Source organism: Camelina sativa, chromosome 1 (genome assembly GCF_030686135.1).
Source record: "Camelina sativa cultivar CO46 ecotype springtype chromosome 1, ASM3068613v1".
NCBI classification, from domain to species: Eukaryota; Viridiplantae; Streptophyta; class Magnoliopsida; order Brassicales; family Brassicaceae; genus Camelina; species Camelina sativa.
In genome coordinates, this window is record NC_141880.1 from 25,330,371 (window position 1) to 25,352,628 (window position 22,258).

Below are 22,258 nucleotides of genomic sequence, written 5' to 3' on the forward strand. Positions count from 1 at the left end.
ACGTGTCTAGTCAAAACTAACTAAAATTAGATATTTCTCATATACAATCAATTTAAAATTATGAAAATTTTCTATTCCATATAATATAAATAAATGATAATACTCAAAAAAAAAAAAAAAAAACATTCGATATCATAATTAAATTCATAGGTGTTATAAACCATTTAAGGATGGACTCCATAACCAAGTCCATTGACGGTCCATACTTTATTCAAGACTTGAAACCCATTGTTCAAGGCCCATTGGCCATAAGGTTTGTCTTAGTCGGTTTATGTATTTTCTATTATGTTTAGAAATTAGGCTAAGTCCTTGACTATATATATGTAACCTCATTCGATTATGATTAATAATAACAAGAGATTTATTCCCTAAGCTCTCTAGATTCATAACACGTTATCAGCACGATAGACTCTAAAGTCCAGCTGAGAAAAACCTTACCCTAAGAACCCTAAAACCGCCGCCTCTCCTTCTTTTGTTCTTCCCAAACCCTACCGCTCATACTAGCACACAATCAACTCTTGTTTGTGACTAGTCCTTGTTCGAAGATCACTTTGAGCAGCATGTGCTCGTGATTAAGTTTTATCCAAAACCTGATCGAGGTTCGCGTTTCCTGGACGTGCGCGGTACAAGGAGCAGTTGGAGATCTGTTCGTGGGAAGCTGTTGCGGTTCAGTTCGAGGTTCATAGTCCATCAAAGCTCAAGGTTCGTGAGAGATATCTGAGGTCTTTAGCTCCCAGATCAAAACCAGTCAGACCCCTTTCGTGTTAAGGTAAAATCGAAACCTATGGGACCATATAATCGAATTTGAATCTAAAAACTATTGAACCCTAAAACCTGCAACTGCACATACTAATAAAACACTAAGATCCATGATCCCTAATGAACCTAAAATCGAATTTGCTTGATAAGGATTGATTGTTTAAATTGCTTGATTGATTGATTGATTGTTCATGCATCATAAGTAGAAAAATCGGATCATGTATAGGGTATTATAGAACTGTTTATTGCATAAACTGTTTCTGCATATAATTAAGTTGTATGAACCCTAAAAATCAAATTTAATAGACTTGTTTTTAGGATTGATGAAATCGGAATTTTCATAGAAACTATATTGGATCAATTACAAACATAAACTATTCATGTAAATAAAAAAAAAATCGGATCCATAAACATTAAATCTCGAAAATTATAGACTTGTTCTAGGCTTCTAGAATTATTAGGATAACTCCCAAATTCAATCTAGTAATTATCCTAAAATTTAAGAAAATATTTTTTCCTAAAACTTGTCTTAATCCTATTTCGAAAAGGAAAACTTAAGAAAAGGAAATTCTACCTAGTAAAAGGAAAAATTCTAAAACATTAAGTGAAGTGTTCATAATAGGATTAAAAAAAACTATCTAACTTTGTTGTCTTGCATGCTAGTTCCTATCTAGATTTGTTTGTTTTCATGCATACCAAAGCAAAGCCGAAAATTATAAGAAAAGGCAAGGCATAGTTCAGTCTCAAATACTGCATGCTAATGATCTGATGCATGTCATGTATTTTATAAGTGTCAAAGATTAACAATCTCCAAATATGATTATATATCAAAGGGACCTATGCGAATGCATTGAGAATAATAATGATCGCACTGAAAAGGGTAGACATAAAACGATTATGCATATGCTCTATTATCTTGCTGAGAGCTTAGAAAACCAGTACCTCACGATAGATAATCTTATTGACCTTTGGACAGAGCTTAAAAGCAAATATGGACACCAAAAGATGGTGCTCCTACCAAAGGCTCAATTCGATTGGAAAACCTAAGGAACCAGGACTTTAAATCCTTGGATGAGTATAACTCAGAGCTTTTAAGAATGTCTCAATCCTAAGGTTGTGTGGTACTAAGGTCATCGAGAAGGAATTATTGGAGAAAACATTCTCGACATTTCACACAAGTAACATTGTGCTCCAGCAGCAATATCGCGAGAAAGGTTTTAAGACCTATGCTGATTTAATCTCTTGTTTGCTACTTGCTGAGCAAAACAATGAGTTATAAACAGTGTTGTGACGCCTCCTGGATATAACCCATTACCAGAAGCCCACAAATTTGACATGACTAAGAAAGGGCCTAAAAAGCCCAAAGAGCCTAAAGAGTCTAACTATGTCCTTAGAGACAAGTATGGCTGTGGCCATGGAATAAGTGGACGTGGTTCTGGTCGTGGCAACTACCAAGGACACAAGTATGATGGTCAAGGCCGAGTAAACCGATTAGGCTTCGGCCATGGTCGGGGGAAAAGGCCGCGGGTTATTTAAAACCGCAACATAAGACCAATTCCATATGTCATAAATATGGTATGGAGAACCATTGGATAAAGACATGCATAACTCCTAAACATCTAATTAATCTCTATCAAGAAATTTTGAAAAAGAATCCAGAAACTAATTTGGTGCATCTCGATGGTGAAGGAAAATTTGGCCATGAGAATGATGACCAATTAAATTATGAGATTTCTGGTTGCCTAAATATAGCTTTGGTTTAATTTCTATGTTGTATGACTTTGAATTTTATTGGATTATTATTTTGGTTTAAATTCAATGATTTATTTCCTTTATATATATATATATATATATATATATATATATATATATTAAACTGTGTTATTAAAAACGAAACACAAAATATTGTCCATATTGAGAAATGGCTAAGGACAAGAGAATAATTGTGGTGGGTAGTGGATTAAACCACACAATTTAATGAAGGGAAAGAGATATTATAATATCATTATGAAAATGCTAAAATTAGCAAATTAGCGGGTACAACAAGCTTAATTGATGGCTACGGCCAGGCTTATATTTTATGGCATACAACTTGAACTAAGTGGTGCCTTGTATACACCCAGCTCTAAGAGAAACTTATTGAGCTTTAAAGATATTCTTTTGAATGGTCATTATGTTGAAATAAAGGGTGAAGGAAACAAAGAGTTTCTATATATTATTGAAATAGTATAAGGACATAAGAAAGTCTTAGAGACTATACATGCACTAGCCACTGGTTTATACCAAGCTAAGATTGTTATGATAAAGACTAATTTGGCAATGAATAAGATAATTCACTTTATGGCATGACCGAATTGGCCATCCGGGTTCTAACGTGATGCGTAAGCCGATATTAAAATCGAATGGGCACACTCCTATAAGAGAGAAGAGTTATCCCTAAGAATCTCACGTGTGTAGCATGCACACAAGGGAAACTCATTATAAGACCATCACCAGTAAATGTAATTAAAGAAAATTTCCACTTAAGACTATATGTCTAGATAGTGCTGGTGAACATATAACCCAAGCGTTTAATATTAATGGTATGTCCATGGGGAGAAGTGTGCAACCTCCTATGGAACATGTACATACAGAGAATGGATTAGATGAATCCTTCATTAAAAACGTATTTAATTATTGCTTGACCATTACTAACGAGGTCGAAGCTTCCAATGTCGGCTTGGGGACACACGATATTACATGCAGTAGAGCTTATACGCATCAGGCCATCTAGTGAGAATAAATATTCCCAATTATTAACGGGTCATAAGCCAGACATATCCCATCTAAAATAATATTCGGGTGTGCCGTTTATATTGCATCATCACAGAGAACTAAGATGGGATCTCAAAGGAGAATGGGAATATATATTGATATGAGTCTCCCACTATTATAAAGTATCTTGAGCCGACCACATGAGATTTATTTAAGGCCGGATACGCGGACTGTTAGTTTACAGAATCCGAATTCCCTATGTTGGGTGGCGAGACTAGCAAGCTGGTCAAAGAATTAATATGGAATCAAACATCCTTAAATTGGCAAGATCCTCGGACTCTAGCATGTGATGCAGAGGTCCAAAGAATTATATATTTGCAAAAGCTAGCTAATAAATTACCAGATTCCTTTTGACCCAAAGAGAGTAATAAAATCATACATACCAGCATGCACCAGTAAGTATTGATGTTCAAGAGGGACACAATAAACAATTTGCTACAGAAAGGTTCCAAAGATAAGAACCCTCGGAAAAGTAAAATAGGTGCAAATCAAACCGAGGTTAAGGGAATTACAGAAAATACAGACATAGCCGCGGCAAGTCCTAAGGTACCAAAATGAGGTTTGGGACGCTGAACCTCAAGGACCTGAAGGTATTGATAATGATGAGATCTCAATAAATTATATCATGTCTGGAATATAATGGAACCGCAAAAATGTCGACATTAAATGAAATATTATGCATATAAGGTAGCACTTGAGATAAATGAGGATTTAGAGTCCACGTCTATATTAGAGTGCACTCAAAGCAAAGATTGGTTAAAATAGAAAGAAGCTATTGACGTGGAGCTTAACTCTTAGAAGAAGAGAAGTGTGTTTGGTCCGATTTTGAGGACAACACCTAAGATAAAACCAGTTGGACATAAATGGGTCTTTGTAAGAAAGAGAAATGAGAGTAAAGAAATCGTGAGATATAAAGCACGGCATGTAGCACAAGGATTCTCTCAAAGACCAGGAATAGATTATGAGGAGACATACTCCCCTGTGATGGATGCAACGACTTTTAGATATCTAAATAAGTCTGGCTATAAGAGAAAAACTGGATTTGCGGTTAATAGATGTTGTAACCGCATACTTATATGGTCCACTGGATAATGAAATCTATATGAGATTACCAGAAGGTTTTGAGCTCAAAGATAAGAGTAGTTCTCGAGAACAGTACTGCATAAGGCTGGACAAATCCCTTTATGGACTAAAACAAAGTGGTCGAATGTGGTATAACCGGTTAAGTGAATATTTAGCTAAAGAAGGCTATAAGAATGACCCAATCAGTCAATGTCTATTTATAAAGAAGTTTGCAAACAAAGGGTTTGTTATAATAGCAGTTTATGTGGATGATTTAAACATCCTTGGAACTTCTGGTGAAATTGCCCAAACAGTAGAATATCTCAAGAAAGAGTTTGAAATGAAAGACCTAGGCAAGACAAAATTCTGTTTGGGGCTACAGCTTGAGTACATAAATAATGGAATCCTTGTGCATCAAATGGCATATACAGAAAATGTACTCAAGAGGTTTAATATGGACAAAGCTCACTCATTGACCAACCCAATGGTTGTTAGAAGCTTAGACTTGGATAAAGATCCATTCGGTCCAAAGAAGGACAATGAGGAAGTACTCGGTCCTGAAATGCCATACGTCAGTGCTATAGGAGCATTAATGTTCTTGGCTAGCCACACTAGACCAGACATATGTTTTGCCGTGAACCTCCTAGCAAGAATTAGTTCTTGTCCGACCCAAAGGCACTGGAGTGAAATTAAGTATTCATTACGTTACCTACAAGGAACATTTAAATTTGAGTTTATATTATACTAACTATAACAAATATGTTTTAGTTGGTTTTGCTGATGCAGGTTATAACAACGAAAGTTTAGTGTGTTTGGTTAATATTGATGATAAGGAGCCAACAGTACTATATGAGGACAATACGGCCTGCATCGCACAGCTTAAGGAAGGTTATATCAAGGGAGATCGGACGAAGCATATACTACTCAAGTTCAGTCTAGCAACAACTCAGCCGATCTCTTCACCAAAACACTGCCGACAACAACATTCAAGAAGCTCATGCACCAGATTGGAATACAAAGACTTAAGGATTTCAGGGATGCTTAGAACAGGGGGAGCAATGTGTGTTGTACTCTTTTTCCTTCACCATGGTTTTGTCCCACTGAGTTTTCCTTGTAAGGTTTTAATGAGGCAGCATCCCCAAGCACATTGCATCGATCTCTTAGCATCTTGCATGGTTATGTCATCCAAGGGGGAGTGTTATAAACCACTTAAGGATGGATTCCATAACCAAGCTCATTGACGGTCCATACTTTGTCCAAGACTTGAAACCCATTATTCAAGGCCCATCGGCCATAAGCTTTGTCTTAGTCGGTTTATGTATTTCCTATTATGTTAAAGAATTAGGCTAAGTTCATAACTATATATATGTAACCTCATTCGATTATGATTAATAATAACAAGATACATTCATAACGATAGGTTATATATCTACTAGAGCTAAACGTCCTCCACAAGATTCGGCAAGAAAAAGACCAAAACCAAATCTCTTAAAGGGTCATTTTCGTAACTTTACATAAACTCCATTACCATCGTAGAAAAAAAAACCTAAAAAAATCGAAGAACCAAAAAAAATAAATTCAATAATTTTAAATAAACTTTTCGTAGTTTACAGACAACAGAGCTGCTTACGTGTTCTTCAAAATTCATACCTCCAACTAGATTAGATCCATCCTTCCATCTCTTATTAGGGTTCTCTAAATTTCTAAGCTTTTTTGTTTTTGATTCTCCCAAATTTTGTTCCTTTTTTTTTTTCTTTTTGGTAAGAATTTAGTTATAATATTCGGAGAGAGAGAGAGAGATGGGTAAAGTGGCTGTTGCAACGACGGTGGTGTGCTCTGTGGCGGTGTGTGCGGCGGCGGCGTTGATTGTGCGGCGGCGAATGCAAAGCTCAGGGAAATGGGCAAGAGTGATTGAGATCTTGAAAGCTTTCGAAGAGGATTGTGCAACGCCAGTAGCGAAATTGAGACAAGTGGCTGATGCTATGACCGTTGAGATGCACGCTGGTCTTGCATCCGAAGGTGGAAGCAAGCTTAAGATGCTTATTAGCTACGTTGATAATCTCCCTTCTGGGTAAATTTTCATTTTGTTCCTTTTTTTTTTTCCCTTAATTTTGTGAATTGGATTTGAGATAACAAAGAAACAAAAAAAAAAAGAGATAAAGTTGAGATTTTTATGGGATTTTTATCTGAATTCAGATGAATTTTTGGATAACATCGTTGCCACGTTTCTTCAATTTTACTTGTCTTTTTTTTTTTTTATCCTAAGAAAGTTTCATGCTTTATGATGATTCATATATTTCACTTGTTTGATTGTCTCACTTAGAGAATCTATGGAATCCGGATCCGTCACTTTGAATCATAATCTCTCTTGATTGCAAGAGTCTAGAGATTCTTATCCTTGATAGTATCTGCATTTTTGATATCTCACTGTTCCAAAGTTTGACTATTATTATTATTATCACTTTCTTTCTTGGATTAGAAAGAGTTTTTTTATTTTAATGTTCTCTGTCTTGTTCTTTGTAGGAGTCCATATGTCTTTATAAGAGGATTTAATGTAACTTTTTGGTGAATTATGAGTGTGCACTTTTCACTGTGCACTTGTTTGTTTTTGGGGTCTAATTAAGTAGTAAAGTTTGAGATGTAATTGGATCTTCTAATGCTTGTTGAGATGTAATTGGTATGATGCTAATTAAGTAGTAAAGGTTTTAGCTGTAATTGGATGAGCTTCTAAATGCTTGTTGCTGCTATCTATTATTTGACAGGGATGAAACTGGTTTCTTCTATGCGTTGGATCTAGGCGGAACAAATTTCCGTGTAATGCGTGTGCTTCTTGGTGGGAAGCAAGACCGTGTTGTTAAACGAGAGTTCAAAGAAGAATCAATTCCTCCTCATCTCATGACCGGGAAATCAGATGTCAGTTTTCTTACTATATACTTTATGTTTATGTACTAGTCTTGGATGATCTATCTCTTTGTGTGTTGATTGTGTTTTGTGTAATTATGGAGGCAGGAGTTATTCGATTTCATCGTCGAAGTTCTTGCAAAGTTTGTCGCTACAGAAGGCGAGGACTTTCATCTCCCACCCGGTAGGCAAAGGGAATTAGGTTTCACTTTCTCATTTCCGGTTAAGCAGACATCTTTGTCCTCTGGCACTCTCATCAACTGGACAAAGGGCTTTTCCATTGATGATGCAGTTGAGCTTGATTTCCCTTTCATCTATTTTTATTTCATTACAGCAGCTTCTGTTCTTCCTCTAGACTTCGTGAACCATGTTTTGATATGATAACGCTGTTTCTGAAAGCCTGACCTCTGTTTCTTGGTGATTGTGTAGGTTGGTGAAGATGTTGTTGGAGAACTTGTTAAAGCTATGGAAAGAGTTGGGTTGGACATGCGTGTTGCAGCGCTTGTGAGTTTTCCTCTTACCCAATCTTTGTTTCAGCTAGCAGAAATTTGTGTTAATCTATTTGATTATAATCTTGTTATCCCTTTGTAAACTGTAAGGTTAATGATACCATTGGAACACTCGCGGGTGGTAGATACACTAATCCGGATGTTGTTGTCGCTGTTATTTTGGGCACCGGCACAAATGCAGCCTATGTCGAACGTGCACATGCAATTCCCAAATGGCATGGTTTGCTTCCAAAATCAGGAGAAATGGTTTGTGTTTTCCCCAAAAGCATAACAATTCCGATTTAAGCTTTGCAGTACTTGAATCTTAGATGTAATGCCATGTAGGTTATAAACATGGAGTGGGGAAACTTCAGGTCATCGCATCTTCCATTAACAGAATACGACCATTCTCTAGATTCCGAGAGTTTGAATCCTGGTGAACAGGTATGAGCTTTGAACTTCTATTGATTTTCAAGTTCGTTTAGCGAATCATCATGACATGACCCTTAAAGATTCTATCGGGCGTTTAACATTTTCAGATTCTTGAGAAAATTATATCCGGAATGTATCTGGGAGAAATCTTGCGTAGAGTTCTTCTGAAGATGGCTGAAGAAGCTGCTTTCTTTGGCGACGTCGTCCCACCTAAGCTGAGAATACCATTCATCATAAGGTTGATTAAATAACTTCTTGGATATGGTTACTTGCACCGAATCAGCGGTCTAATAATCACTAATCACATTGTGCAGGACCCCGAACATGTCTGCTATGCACAGCGACACTTCTCCGGATTTGAAGGTTGTGGGAAGCAAGTTAAAGGACATATTGGAGGTTAGACACTCTCCTGTACATAATGATTTCACACTTTAGAGGTATAACTGAAATCTCAAAAGAGTATCTTTGGTGTAACGCTCAGGTCCCTACATCTTCTCTGAAGATGAGAAAAGTTGTAATCAGCCTATGTAACATCATCGCAAGCCGAGGAGCTCGTTTGTCTGCTGCAGGGATCTATGGAATCCTGAAGAAAATAGGAAGAGACGCAGCAAAAGATGGAGAAACTCAGAAATCTGTGATAGCCATGGACGGTGGGCTATACGAGCACTACACTCAGTTCAGCGAGATAATGAAGAGTTCATTGAAAGAGTTACTTGGAGATGAAGTTTCAGAGAGTGTTGAAGTGATTCTATCGAATGATGGTTCAGGTGTTGGAGCAGCATTACTCGCTGCTTCTCATTCTCAGTATCTCGAACCTGGAGAAGATTCTGAAACAAGTTAATCGTAAAGCCTTTTTTTGTGTTGTTAACCTTCTTCTTTGTCAATTAGGGTTTAAACAAATAAAAAGAAGAAGAAGGTAAAATTTTATTTTCTCAATTTTCAGGAACAATAAAAACTGGATTCTTCTTCAAGCTCTGGGAAATTCAAAACACCAGCCAATGTTGTAGAACTATATATATTCGAGATCTTTATATAAATGTTCATTTTTTTTCCCAAAACAGAAATCTAAAGGGTTCAATGGTGGTATGCTTTTATATTAATTGATTTGTAAATCTAAAGGGTTCAATCTGATTAGTATTGCTCTAAAGGGTTCAAGAGTACTTCTAACAGTAACGACATCGTTTTGCATTCATTTTCGGTTATACATGATATCTTTCTTTATCTTCTCCACTTCTCTCCTCTGGTCTCTTTCCCTTAAACCCTAAAGTTTTCTGGGATTCATCAGATTGGTCTATCAATGAGAGAATATTCAACTACCGTTTTCTAATAGCCTCTTTGTTTCAAAAATTTCACCTTTCTCCACCGTTCGCTTTTTTTTGTTGATCTCTTCTGTTTTACCCCAAAATCATGTACTGTAATTTAACAAGAAGCCAAGGTTTTCCAATGGCGATTAGGGTTTCATTACAACAAACGGCAGTCAAAAGCTGTTTCCAGTTCTCAAAGTCTTCGTCTTTACCAGTTAAGTATCTCGTAAACCCTAAAGGATGCGCCTTTGCAAATGTTTCGACTCGTTTAGTTAGTTCTCGCCTTAATTCTATGAAGATCGCAATGTTGAGTAAGCCTCAATGTGTTAGAGATTTTTCGAGTTTCGATTCTCAGAGATTTGGCAAACGAAGTAATCGTGTTGGTAGTAGTAATAGAGGGAAATCTAGGTTTGAATCGAAAGCTTACCGAGAGAAGAGAAGTAGCGGTGATGGCCGTTCTAGTGGAGACTCGATTTGGGTGAAATCTGATGAGAAACCAGTGGGAGAAAGGTTTCAGAGAGGTAATAGGCCTTCTTGGGAGAAACGAGATGGTAGAAATGGTTCTGTTTCTGATAGGAGAGATAGGTTTAGAGGTTATGGTGAAACGAGGAATCGAGATTCTTTTCGTTCTAGAGGAGATGATAGAATCAGTGAAGTGGAAGAAGAAAGTAAGAAAGGTGGTGGGAATTCAATTTGGGTGGCTAATAATGATAAACCGGAGAAAGAGCAATCGCCGAGAGTTAACAGCCGGTCATCTTGGGATGATACAACAAGAAATCTGAACTCTTTTAGTGCCCGAGGTGATGATAGAATCATAGAAGAAGAAGAAGAAGAAGAAGACGAAACAGTGAGGCATGTCCGTGAAAATGGTGATGATAGAATCGTTGAAGAAGAGCCGGAGAATACTAGGTGGTCTGAGATTAAAAATAGGTTCAATAGATATGATGTAAGAGAACAAGGACGTGGCAATGCAGCATATCAGAACTGGAATAGGCAAGAGAGCTGGGGTAGGAAAACATGGCAAGAGGCGACCGAGTCCAGCGTGCCTAGGCTGGAGGGTGAAGTGGTTTATGGAGTAAGTCCAGTGCTGGCTGCACTCTCTGTTGGGAGACGAGAGTTCTATGCTCTCTATGTTCAAGAGGGTTTGGATTTGAGCAGTAACAACAAGAAGAAGAAAGACAAGAAAGGGTTCGAGAAAGTCTTGAAAATCTCTGAGAAGCTTGGGTTAAACATCAAGGAAACTTCAAAGCATGATCTTAACATGGTCTCTGATAACAGACCGCATCAAGGATTGGTGCTCGATGCTTCACCCTTGGAACTGGTGAAAGTGAAGGAACTAGATCCGATTTCATCAGATGAAGAGAAATCTTCTCTTTGGGTAGCTCTTGATGAGGTCACTGATCCGCAGAACTTAGGTGCGATCATTAGATCCGCTTACTTTTTTGGAGCCACGGGTGTTGTGGTTTGCGCGAAAAACTCAGCTCCATTAAGTGCGGTTGTGAGTAAAGCAAGTGCTGGATCACTCGAAGTTATGGAACTCAGGTACTGCAAAAACATGATGCAGTTCTTAGAAGCTTCTGCTGAGAACGGTTGGCGTGTGGTTGGTGGTTCGGTATCTCCAAAGGCTGCTGCTTTGAACGAGGTTTTACCCGGTAGTCCGACAATACTTGTCTTGGGGAATGAAGGAACGGGTTTAAGGCCGTTAGTGGAGAGATCTTGTACTGACTTAGTCAGGATTAGTGGTAATATGCCAAATGATGTTGCTGTTACAGAGTCTGATGATGCGGAAGGTGGAGGCTTCAGATCATTTCTTGCTGTGGAGAGCTTGAACGTGAGTGTTGCAGCTGGTTTGTTTCTTCATCACTTGACAGGCAACAAATCAAGCGCTTGAACCCTCGGTGATGTATCCTTAGCAATTCCACTTTTGGACCAAACTTGGGATTTCTTCTTTACTTGTATAACTTTATGCTCTTATTATATTGCTATGTTACGATCTGATCTATCTATGCTGGGAAAGCTGCATTATCAGAGTTTCTAATGTTGCATTAGTGAAGGGATACAGACAAATAAATAATTAAGGTTAGTTTAAACGTTAACTAAAACCACATTCAGAATATACGCATGTAACCATGTTGTTTCACTACTTTTTTAGAAAAGGATATGGAGCCAAAAACATGAAATGGGTACCACAATATCCTTTTTTCTAGGCACAAGTAGCAATACGGTCCAGTTCAGCCTGTGAATTAAATGTAAGAAAACATTGGCAATTTGGTAAAATATATAATTTTTAGTAGTATGACGAAAAATGTATTGTTATAATCTATTGAAGTCAATTTCTTGCAACATACTGTACGTACGTAGTTTATTTCTTGTACACAACACCAAATCTAGTTACGTATATAAGCAAACAATGTTTTAGATTGGTCCGAGAGATAATTGTTTGACCGTAATCCAAAAACAAACACAAAATTTGAATTAGTTAGCTTTGAAAATATGTAATTACGATGTTCAAATAGGTTCAAGAAAAGAAGAACAAACATAGGTAGAAGTAGAAGTCTATAACCAAGACAATAAATTTGTTCACTCATCACTGCCAATATATAAAATATGTATAGTTTCTATTCTAAGCAAACAGATTCTAATTTTTTATTTTCTTTTAAACTAGTCTAACTCGATAATATAGGCCATATGGGTTTACAACTATTCCAAATTTGATTTGGAAAACATTACAAGGCAAACACAATAATATTTTTAAGTCACATCAGAGAAGAAGATGCATAAGAATATACCAGAGAAAATAATTCAAATACGAAAAGGAGATCAATGATTAGGTCATAGGAGTAATAAATTATAGAACAAAATAGTATGTTTGAATATAATAATTATGAAAAGAAGAAATTGGGTTGTCAATTTCTTTTTTTAAAAAACACACATGTATCTAAGCTGTCACCACTCGTGATACTCTGTTCGAAAAGGACATTTTCAGATTCGGGCATCACATTCTGGCATCTTTGCCGCCAAAATCAACTTTATTAAACAAACAATTTTATTTATATTCCTCTTCACTACGAATAATCTTTCACGAGAAAGCAAAAAAAAAACACACACACACTTGTTGATGTGTTTTGGTGTGATTGATCAAAAAAACCTATGTTTAATATCATTCACCATTTCTAAAACATATATTATTTATATTGGCAACGAACAAAAGATAACCAATCCAAAATAAATGAAATATCTATTTTATAAGAATCTTTCCAAAAAGATAACCAATCCTGCCAACACTTATGGTCAGTAAAAGCGTACCACCAGTTGACACATATGGTCAGCAATATCACTGAGAAAAAAATGTTTCTAACGCGTTTTTATGTGTGAAATTATCAGCAATATCACTGAGAAAAATCTGTTCCTTTATTAGAGCTGTATACAAAATTAAAATGAAAGAATAAAAAAAAGAGACTAAAATGTGCAACAAATATTTAACGTGTAAAACATATAATGTACAAACTTATTATTATTATTTTTTTGACAGATTTACATCTCTTAACAAAATATATATTTCCTTAATTATTGGGAAGAATTTATTTTTATTTTTTAGTTGATGACAACAACAACAACAACAACAAAAAATATCCCCTATTAAATAGAAGGTGGTAGCTAAATTCTTAAAAATAAAATAGTAATTTTTTTTTTTGGGATTAAGAAAAAGGTAAGAGAAATAGGGGATGTGTACATGATTGAATGGTGAATTTGTGTGATTCCTTTTTGAAGAAGAAAAAAAAAAAAAGAGTTTTATACTATTTAAGTTGTTTTATATTTTGGGTTCTATACTCTCTGGATTGTCGCTGGTCCGTCAATGGTGATCTGAGTTTTGCACGAATCTAATTTGGTTTCGATGTTGTGACAACACAGAGAGAGATACAAGGAGACGATTTTCAAAATCTAGGGTTTCTCATTTTTTGCTCTCTTCTTCTCATTCATAATCCCTTTTTATTCTCGCGACCAAGAGGACTCTAGAACAAAAGCGAGAGAAGCAAAGACATCCCCCAACCCAAACAAAAAAAAAAAAAAAAACCAAAAGAAAAAAAAAGAAAGATGTCTACAGCATTGGACTCCATTGATGCGATTCTCTTCTCTCTTAGCAGAGCTTTCACCAGCCCTTTCGCTGTCTTCGTTCAGATCCAGGTGTCACCTCTCTTTCCCTTTTTTTTTTTTTTTCCGTTGCTTCAGATCGAAAGAAAGTTTTCTCCTTTTTTCTTCTCTTTCACAATTTTGAATTTTGCTTTGGAATCCCAAAAAAACCCAATTCACTTGTTCATCTTTTATGTTGGTTCAGATCGAAAGTTTGGTCCTTTTTTTCTCTTCCAATGTTGGAGAAAACAATTATGGATTTTGGGATTTATTAAGCTACGTTTTGTTTACTAGAGGTTTGAAAAGTAATGGTTTTTTATTAAGTAACCATTATGAAGCGTAGAAAAGAAGAAATTTTTTAGCCTTTATTGATGAATCAAACATGGTTTTTTTTCGTCAAGGAGGAAATGAAAGGTTCAGATCATCAGTTTTGGCTTAACGTGTTTGATTGGGGATTTTTATCATCAGGATAAGAATTTTCTTGTGTTTGCTGTTTCTTAATTTTTCCTTTTTGTGTGCCTCAGGGGTGTACAATATGCTTACTCCTTGCTATCGGCTGGTTTTTGGCTGAATATGTCAGGTAGTGTCCTTTACCATTTTAAAAAGCCTGATTTTGATGGTGCAATCTGAGTTATGTTTTCTGAAAATGTGTGTGTTCTACTTGTGTAAGGAACCGAGAGGTTAAGAGAATTAAAAACAGCATGAAAGCGGGCAATAGCTTGGCCTTTCTTTATCAAGATATCAATGAACTCGAGCACTCTAGGCAGGCCAAACTTCCCAGAGTATCCGTTGTCATGCCTCTAAAAGGTTTTGGAGAACACAATTTACACAACTGGAGAAGTCAGGTCAGCCTCTCATGTTGCAGTATCATTGTCTCCTTTTCTTGGCAGAGTTTTCTTACTTTTCGTGCCAAACTTAATTTTGAAAATTGAGCCATGTATATGTGTAGATTACTTCTCTCTATGGCGGGCCATTGGAATTCCTTTTTGTTGTAGAAAGTACGGAAGACCCTGCATATCACGCTGTTTCCCGTCTATTATCTATGTATCAGGTACAGCAGACACGTCTCAACATATCTTTGTGGTTGTTTAATTTTTTTCTACCGATGCAAGTACTGTCCACAAAAGTTCAATTTATAGTTCGTTCGGCCTTCATTTGTCTTGAAGTATCTACCGACTCCTCATCTTTCTTCACCGAATGTGCACAGGATGATGTTGAAGCTAAGGTTGTGGTTGCTGGTTTATCGACAACTTGCAGCCAGAAAATTCATAATCAGTTGGTATGCATGATCTTTTGTGTAGATTGAATTTTTTGGTGAATGGCTTTCATTGGTTGCACCTGTGTTTTCTCTCTCTTAATATATTCCCTCTCTCCTTTGTGACTGTTCTTAGCTATAACCATGAGAAGAGAAACTATCTTCCAATTTGATGTTTTTTCATTTTTGTTGTTTATTCATTGGCTTTAGCTGAATTTATTTGTATTTCTTGAAGATTGGAGTTGAGAAAATGCACAAAGACAGCAAATATGTATTATTTCTGGACGACGATGTTAGACTGCATCCTGGAACAGTCGGGGCCCTCACAACTGAGATGGAGAAAAATCCAGAGGTGGTACCCAACCTACATTATTCATGAATGAATTGGCTTAATTTTCTTGTTTCTGTTTACATGTATCGAAGACATGGCTAATGAGAACAGCCCTTGTACTTCCTTCTGTTTGAATTTGTTTAACATTTATAGTGATCTCTTGCAGATATTTATTCAAACAGGGTATCCTCTAGACTTGCCTTCTGGAACTCTTGGGAGTTATTGCATCTATGAGTACCACATGGTAGAGTGCCTATAATCACTGGCTTCCTTATCAAGCTTTTAGATTCTTCGTGTTTGTAATTTGAGCTAGTATTTGGCATCTTCTCTTTACAGCCTTGCTCAATGGGATTTGCGACTGGCGGGAGAACATTCTTTTTATGGGGAGGGTGTATGATGGTATGTAGATGACATGATACATAATGTTTCTTTTATATTCTCTGCTACATATAATTTTGGTGATTGTTTGCAACTACTTGTAGATGCATGCCGATGATTTCAGACAAGATCGATACGGTGTTGTCTCTGGCTTACGTGATGGTGGATATTCAGATGATATGACACTTGCCTCTCTAGCAGGTAACCGTTGCTTCTGAGTTTCCTTCATTTTGAAGCACGATATATGCCTATTGTATGTTTAGTTGACAGTTTCTTCTTTTCACTGCAGGTGCTCACAAGAGGCTCATTACATCTCCTCCTGTTGCTGTTTTTCCTCATCCTCTTGCAAGCGATCTGAGTTTTGCACGGTACATTTGCTTATTTACTTGTTTGAACCCAAAGGTATTGAATATATAGATGTTTAACCATTTTTTTCTTTCTTATTTATAGGTACTGGAACTACCTGAGAAAGCAAACCTTTGTGCTAGAATCTTACATATCCAAAGTTAACTGGATAATGAACAAGGCTTTGTTTGCTGTCCACTGCTATCTTTCATGGGGTTTTATTGCACCATATGTTATGGCTGTCGTTCACATCACATCAGCTTTAAGAATCTACATCAAGGGCTATCAACTGGAAGACACATCCTTTGCATCTGGTGGTGAGCATACGTTTCCTCTTATTTAGGTGGGATATGTGTTTCAGATGAGAGATAATTGTCCTATTGCCACGATGATTGCTAGTGTGTTGGGGGCTATTGAACTATTGTAATACAATGTGGAAGCATAGTGATTTGTCATCTTCAAATTGAAATATAGGATTGTCTGTTTTTTCTTATGCTGCATACTGACCTAAAAAGATGAGGTTCTATGTAGGTATGTTGCTTGTTATAATGTTGGCGGTCTGCACTTTCATTGAACTTCTTTCAATGTGGAATTTGACAAGGCGAGAAGTTCAACTATGCAATCTGTTATCCCCTGAGGCTCCTCGTCTCTCTCTTGCAACATACAACTGGGGACTTGTAAGTACTTTCATCTTCTAATATTGGTTTAGATTATAACTAGAAAATAGAAATAGTTGTGGTGATGAATAGATATGGAAGTTAACATTTTCATTTTGATTGGGGGAAAACGTACAGATTTTTGTAGCAATGCTTGTAGACAACTTCCTATACCCGATCTCAGCTTTCCGTTCTCACTTTTCTCAATCCATAAACTGGTCTGGAATCCGTTACCATTTGAAAGATGGAAAGATATTCAAGGTAAATCATTTGTCTTTTTTTGGTCTCACTTCACTTGTTTTAAATATGTTGTGTTTATTTTAGACAAAGTGTATATGTAATTCTTTGTAACGTGATATCAGATTGAGAGACGAAAGGATATGGGACCAGCAAAGACAGATTTAGGAGGCAAACATTTGTATGGTAAGAAAGGAGCTCCTCAGAAAGCTTCATTCTTAAGCTCCTTGGGAAGAAATTTGGCTCACTGGCGACAACCGAAAAAATTCGATGTTTAAAAAAAGAGGTCCGTAATTTATACAGTAGAAGCAAGCTCAAAAAGTCATTTTTTGCCCGGGAATTCGCGGGTGAACTGATGATTCTTTTTCAAGAAGGGGAAGATTTGATTTTTTCTTTTTTCTTTTTTTTTCTTGTTGGCTTCAAATGTTTATTGGTGAAGAAAGGCGTTAATTCCCCCCTTTAGTAAATTTTTATTTATTGATCTCTTTCTGTTTGTTTTTTTTATTTTGGGTTTTACTTAGCCATTTGAGATGAAATATATTGCTTACCATCTTAATTCATCACCTTGATATCTGTAATTTTTTGGTTCTTGATCATTCATCTTTTTAGTTTGTTGTGTATCTTACAAATGTTCCATCCAATTTAATTTTTCATTCTTGCCTTGTTTTCTAGTCGTCTGAAATATCAATATTTTAAATTGAAGATGTATGTGTCACAATTTTATGTCATATCATCCATTTAGTCTAGTTTGATAAGTTGGTCAATGAATCTCCATTTGTGTTTACAAAGTTATAGACAACAATTTTGACAACAATTTTATGTCAAATATGATAACCAATAACCAAACCATCTCTTATGGAACTGGATGGTAATGACCAATACGCATAGCACATAGTAGCTTGTGAAGACTGAGGAGAATATATACCAGGCTTCTAGGCTGCATTTGTATTCAACAAGTGCTGCGGTTATAAGGTCATAGTTTGACAAACAAGAGTGAGTAATGATATTTTACCATTCAAAGTTACAAAGTCACAAAGTTAAGATGAGATCTTGCTTGTGTTTGAACTCTGAACTTGAAATACTAATTATCACTGGAAATTACATTAAAACTTGGGAATAACTGAAAAAAGGGAGGAGAAGCACACAACGTAGACTCTTGAGATTCAACTTTCAACTTTCAACGGTAGAGACGGTAAGTGGGGCTGTACATGCTACTCTCTGCACACTTGACAATATCTTTCGGCCGTGGAAGCCGCCCCGCCAATCCTGCAAAACCAACATTTCCACCATAACCGCATAAGTACTCAAAACCGTAATATAAGGCTGACACAAGAGAGAGAAAGACAGAAAGAGACAGACCTAGTTCATATGCCTTAGTTGCTACATTGGCTGCAATATGAGCTGATATTTTCCGGATGGAAGAGAATGAAGGATATATCATTCCTTTATCATAGTTCTCTTTGCTTACTTGTCCAGCTAATGCCTCAGCTATGTCGCAGAAACACACCATAATGTTAATAAACAACAAAGCTGGGAGATATGTTTACTAAGTTTACGTCTCTTAAATGCTTACCAGCAGCAAGAAGCATATCGTCATGTACCCTTATCGCTCCTGAGATAACCAAACCAAGTCCGAGACCCGGGAATATGTACGCATTGTTTGCCTGTATTTTAAGAAAGGAAATGCAGAGAGCTTTTTACCAACCAAGTTCAGTAAACCCCAATGAACGAAGAGAAGAGAGTTTATCTATCATTACCTGTGTAGATACAAACACATTTCCTTCATACTCAACTGGATCAAAAGGACTTCCACTTGCGAAAATGGCATGACCCTTCATTCGAAGAATATCAGAAAACTTAAATATCCATCTGAGGTGAAGACATACTGGAATAATGGTGTGTGGTGTGAATAGACTTACCTTACTCCAAGTATAAGCTTCTTCAGCTGTACATTCTGATTGTGTTGTCGGGTTAGAGAGAGCCATTATCAGAGGTCTCTGCAAGAAACATTTTGTTGGTTTCTCTTCCTCTTTAGCCAAAACGATGTTTTAATAATATTAATATGATCACTTGATAGGGAATAATAGATATACCTCATTAGTGGAGGACATGGCTTCAATCACTTCTTTTGTAAAAGCCCGTCCAATGCCAGCAGATCCAATTAGAACAGTCGGGTTTATGGCCTGGTAAGACATATAACTTAAAGATGTGAATAGGTAGTAGCCCTACTTCCCTCGACCTCATCACTGATTGAGATACAAGAGGATTATGACACTTAATAGGAAGACGTTTCGAACCTTTATAGCACCTAAGAGGTCTTTCACTGGCTCATGTTCATGAGCCCATGGTTTCTTGAAGTCTTGAAGTGAATCTTTACGGGAGTTAACAATCAATCCCTATCAGAGAACCCAAAACTGCATAAATTTGTCGTACCAGTGAAATGTCGTATCTACAGTTTTTATTGTTTCTACCTTGGAATCCACAAGCCAGATTTTCTTGCGGCTTTCCTCCACTGAAGCATTCATCTGCAGAAGAAGGATGAATAAATGAAGCAACTAACACCTCAGAACTCGCAAATTCCAAACAACACTCATTACCTGTTTTGATATATAGAGAGCTATGAGTTCTGCTATTCCAGTTCCAGCCTGCAACAACCAAACAAGAAGCCGTAAGAAAACATTCAGCATATGTGGACTTAAAAGGATCAGACAGTGATTCCAAAAATTGACTCTTACTTCACCAGCACCAAGAAAGAGGAAGGTGTGCTCCGCAAGTGGACTATTAGTTAACTTCTGTGCAGAAACTAATCCCGCTAAAACAACAGATGCTGTGCCCTGAAATCGAAAGGCAAAGAATAAATTTTCAAACTATGAAGACAACAAGAAACACGAAAATGAATTCTAAAACTCTTACCTGTATATCATCATTGAAGACTAGATGACTGTCGCGGTATTTTGCAAGCAACTCAAAGGCATTATGATTAGCAAAATCTTCAAACTGTCTCAGATGAAAGATAACAAAGCATATAAACAGCTTACACAATAATATACCGAATCCTCGTATTATAGAAGCAAGATTCATTGTTTCATACCTGTATAAGAACATTTTCGCCATAGTTCTGTTTCACAGCACTTATGAATTCATGCAAGAGTTCGCTGTACTCCTGCAATGATGTTTTAAAGCTATTCACTCATGGAAGTTCATATGATCATGTCTTTAATTTCTTAACAGAATAAAGGATGCAAGAAATAAAGAAAAAAAAACCTGTCCCGTTGCTCTCTTTTGTCTGAGTCCTATGTAGAACTCATCATTCAATAGTTTCTCATTGTTTGTTCCCACATCAATGGTGACAGGTAAACACTGCCAAAAGCAATTTAGTCTCACGTTCTTGACTCTAGAAGTATTTTTTTAAATACAGTCAAACCATTACCGCTGAAGGACGAACACCTCCAAGTGCTGAATATAACGCCAATTTACCAACCGGTATACCCATCCCCTGAAGTCAATCAACCTCTGGTCAGGTACTCAGATATAAACTTATCAAACAAGTTGTTATGAGCCAAAGCCTTAGCCTTAGCTCTAGTTGTCACACCCATTGTTTAAACTAAAGAACAAAGAGATTGAAAGCTAACTTCCCTTTAACCCAACTCTCTTTAGAGAATTAGTTTAATTGTTGGAAGCTTCCAATTCTCATTAGCATAAGAGGGTTCTTATATAGAACCTTACAAACCGACCTATCTCTCCCATTAAAAGGAAACTATATAAAACCTTAAATCTAAATTAAAAAGGAATGAAACCTTAATTATATAATTCTAATAGAATATCAAAACCCAATAATCGTATCACTAATTTTTTTTTAAGATGGTAGAGGTTATGGGTTCATTTGGAGAAATTACACACTAAATGTAAACGTCAATGCAAAGGCAAACAAAAAAACAAAGCCACATTGAGATCACATCAAACCCGAAATGAAGCAAAATCCTAGGAATACCTGACATCCAAGATCTCCTAATCCCAAAATCCTTTCGCCGTCGGTAACAACGATAACTTGTATATTTCTTTCAGGCCAGTTCTTTAACACATCTAGAATCTTTCCCCTGTATGAATATAAAGGGTATGGTATAGCATATGAGTAAAGCCAAAAGTGGGGAAAAAAAAATGAAGATCATAAGATACAAGTTACGAGCAATATGTACTTGTCTTTTAAACTGATGAATAAACCCTGAGGTCGCCTGAAAATACTTCCAAATTTCTGACAAGCTTCACCAACAGTTGGAGTATAGACAATAGGAAGAAGCTCCTCAACATTATCTATCAACAACTTGTAAAACAGCCTCTCGTTTCTTTCCTGTTTCAAGTCCAAGAAGAGATTCATCTTTCTCTGATATTTAAACACAACAATTTGAAGATTAAACAGACAAGATTTTTTACCTGAAGTTCTGTCAAGGCCATGTACTTTTGTAATGGAAACTGATATTGTCGGATATTGTTCATCAGCCTTTTCTCCTAAATAATTCAAAACCCGAAAAATGATTGGAACTAAAAGTTTTGATTGAACTCCATTAATGAAACCATACCAAATAAACAAATCACCAAGTTCTACCTGAAGCTTTTGATCAAGAACAACAGGAGGGAGAAGACCACGCAAGTAATGTGTGTCTCTCTCTTTCTCAGTGAAAGCAAGTCCTTTGTTGTAGCGAGGATCTCTCAGCAACGAGTACCCACTGAAACAAGAAACTGAAGTTACTAACTAGACTGACAATTTAGACACTTAAATTTTGTGACCATGGAGAAGTTATGTTGTTACCTAGAAACAGAGAGAGACCAAGGAGTTATGTTGTGCTCAATGGTAGCTGAATCTTCTCCGTACACATCAACAACGCCACCATTGACGGAGGATTTCAAATCCGAGTTGGTCACTTTCTCCATCTTGAAAGGATCAATGAACACAATCCCAGAAACAAAAACGAAAAAGGTAATTTTTTTCACGTATCACAAAGAAGAAACTTTCCTTACTTTTCTTGAAAAATATAGTAATGGAAGGAAGAAGGCTGTGGAAAATCCAAATGGAAGCTTGAGGATGCATAGAGGTGTCACACTGAAGAAGACAGCTCTGTACACCACATGGCTCTAAAGTTGACACGTACAATTAAATGAAATTAAAT

The 22,258-nt window shown here is 36.6% G+C and overlaps 4 protein-coding genes across 5 annotated transcripts; 3 read left to right on the top strand and 1 right to left on the bottom strand.

The window, feature by feature from the left end:
* Positions 1-6,028: 6,028 nt before the first annotated feature.
* On the top strand, positions 6,029-9,514 carry LOC104702455 (hexokinase-2). Its single transcript, XM_010418315.3, has 9 exons — positions 6,029-6,706; positions 7,398-7,548; positions 7,645-7,827; positions 7,966-8,040; positions 8,136-8,291; positions 8,370-8,468; positions 8,564-8,694; positions 8,771-8,852; positions 8,938-9,514. The coding sequence occupies exons 1-9, from the start codon at positions 6,435-6,437 to the stop codon at positions 9,295-9,297; spliced, it is 1,509 nt and encodes a 502-aa protein (XP_010416617.1). The 5' UTR covers positions 6,029-6,434; the 3' UTR covers positions 9,298-9,514.
* Positions 9,515-9,569: 55 nt separating this feature from the next.
* On the top strand, positions 9,570-11,790 carry LOC104702445 (uncharacterized). Its single transcript, XM_010418304.3, has one exon. The coding sequence runs from the start codon at positions 9,864-9,866 to the stop codon at positions 11,649-11,651; it is 1,788 nt and encodes a 595-aa protein (XP_010416606.1). The 5' UTR covers positions 9,570-9,863; the 3' UTR covers positions 11,652-11,790.
* Positions 11,791-13,074: 1,284 nt separating this feature from the next.
* LOC104711120 (uncharacterized) lies at positions 13,075-17,755 on the top strand. Of its 2 annotated transcripts, none has more exons than XM_087462213.1 (14): positions 13,075-13,945; positions 14,416-14,471; positions 14,562-14,736; positions 14,841-14,942; positions 15,099-15,170; positions 15,382-15,498; positions 15,644-15,721; positions 15,814-15,876; positions 15,960-16,056; positions 16,145-16,223; positions 16,306-16,517; positions 16,732-16,877; positions 16,995-17,117; positions 17,219-17,755. In XM_087462213.1, the coding sequence occupies exons 1-14, from the start codon at positions 13,856-13,858 to the stop codon at positions 17,369-17,371; spliced, it is 1,563 nt and encodes a 520-aa protein (XP_087318339.1). In that variant the 5' UTR covers positions 13,075-13,855; the 3' UTR covers positions 17,372-17,755. The 2 variants fall into 2 exon arrangements, 1 of the variants encoding a protein (XP_087318339.1); XR_015564054.1 differs by having other exon boundaries at positions 13,407-13,945; positions 16,306-16,543.
* A 332-nt stretch (positions 17,756-18,087) lies between these two features.
* LOC104702396 (NADP-dependent malic enzyme 1) lies at positions 18,088-22,248 on the bottom strand. Its single transcript, XM_010418255.3, has 19 exons — positions 21,901-22,248; positions 21,697-21,817; positions 21,525-21,599; positions 21,290-21,441; positions 21,085-21,190; positions 20,524-20,589; positions 20,358-20,453; positions 20,185-20,256; positions 20,007-20,090; positions 19,829-19,927; positions 19,691-19,738; positions 19,565-19,618; positions 19,391-19,489; positions 19,187-19,276; positions 19,013-19,090; positions 18,851-18,925; positions 18,667-18,757; positions 18,453-18,581; positions 18,088-18,359 (listed from the first exon to the last, which is right to left on the bottom strand). The coding sequence occupies exons 1-19, from the start codon at positions 22,020-22,022 to the stop codon at positions 18,271-18,273; spliced, it is 1,746 nt and encodes a 581-aa protein (XP_010416557.1). The 5' UTR covers positions 22,023-22,248; the 3' UTR covers positions 18,088-18,270.
* Between the last annotated feature and the right edge of the window lie 10 nt (positions 22,249-22,258).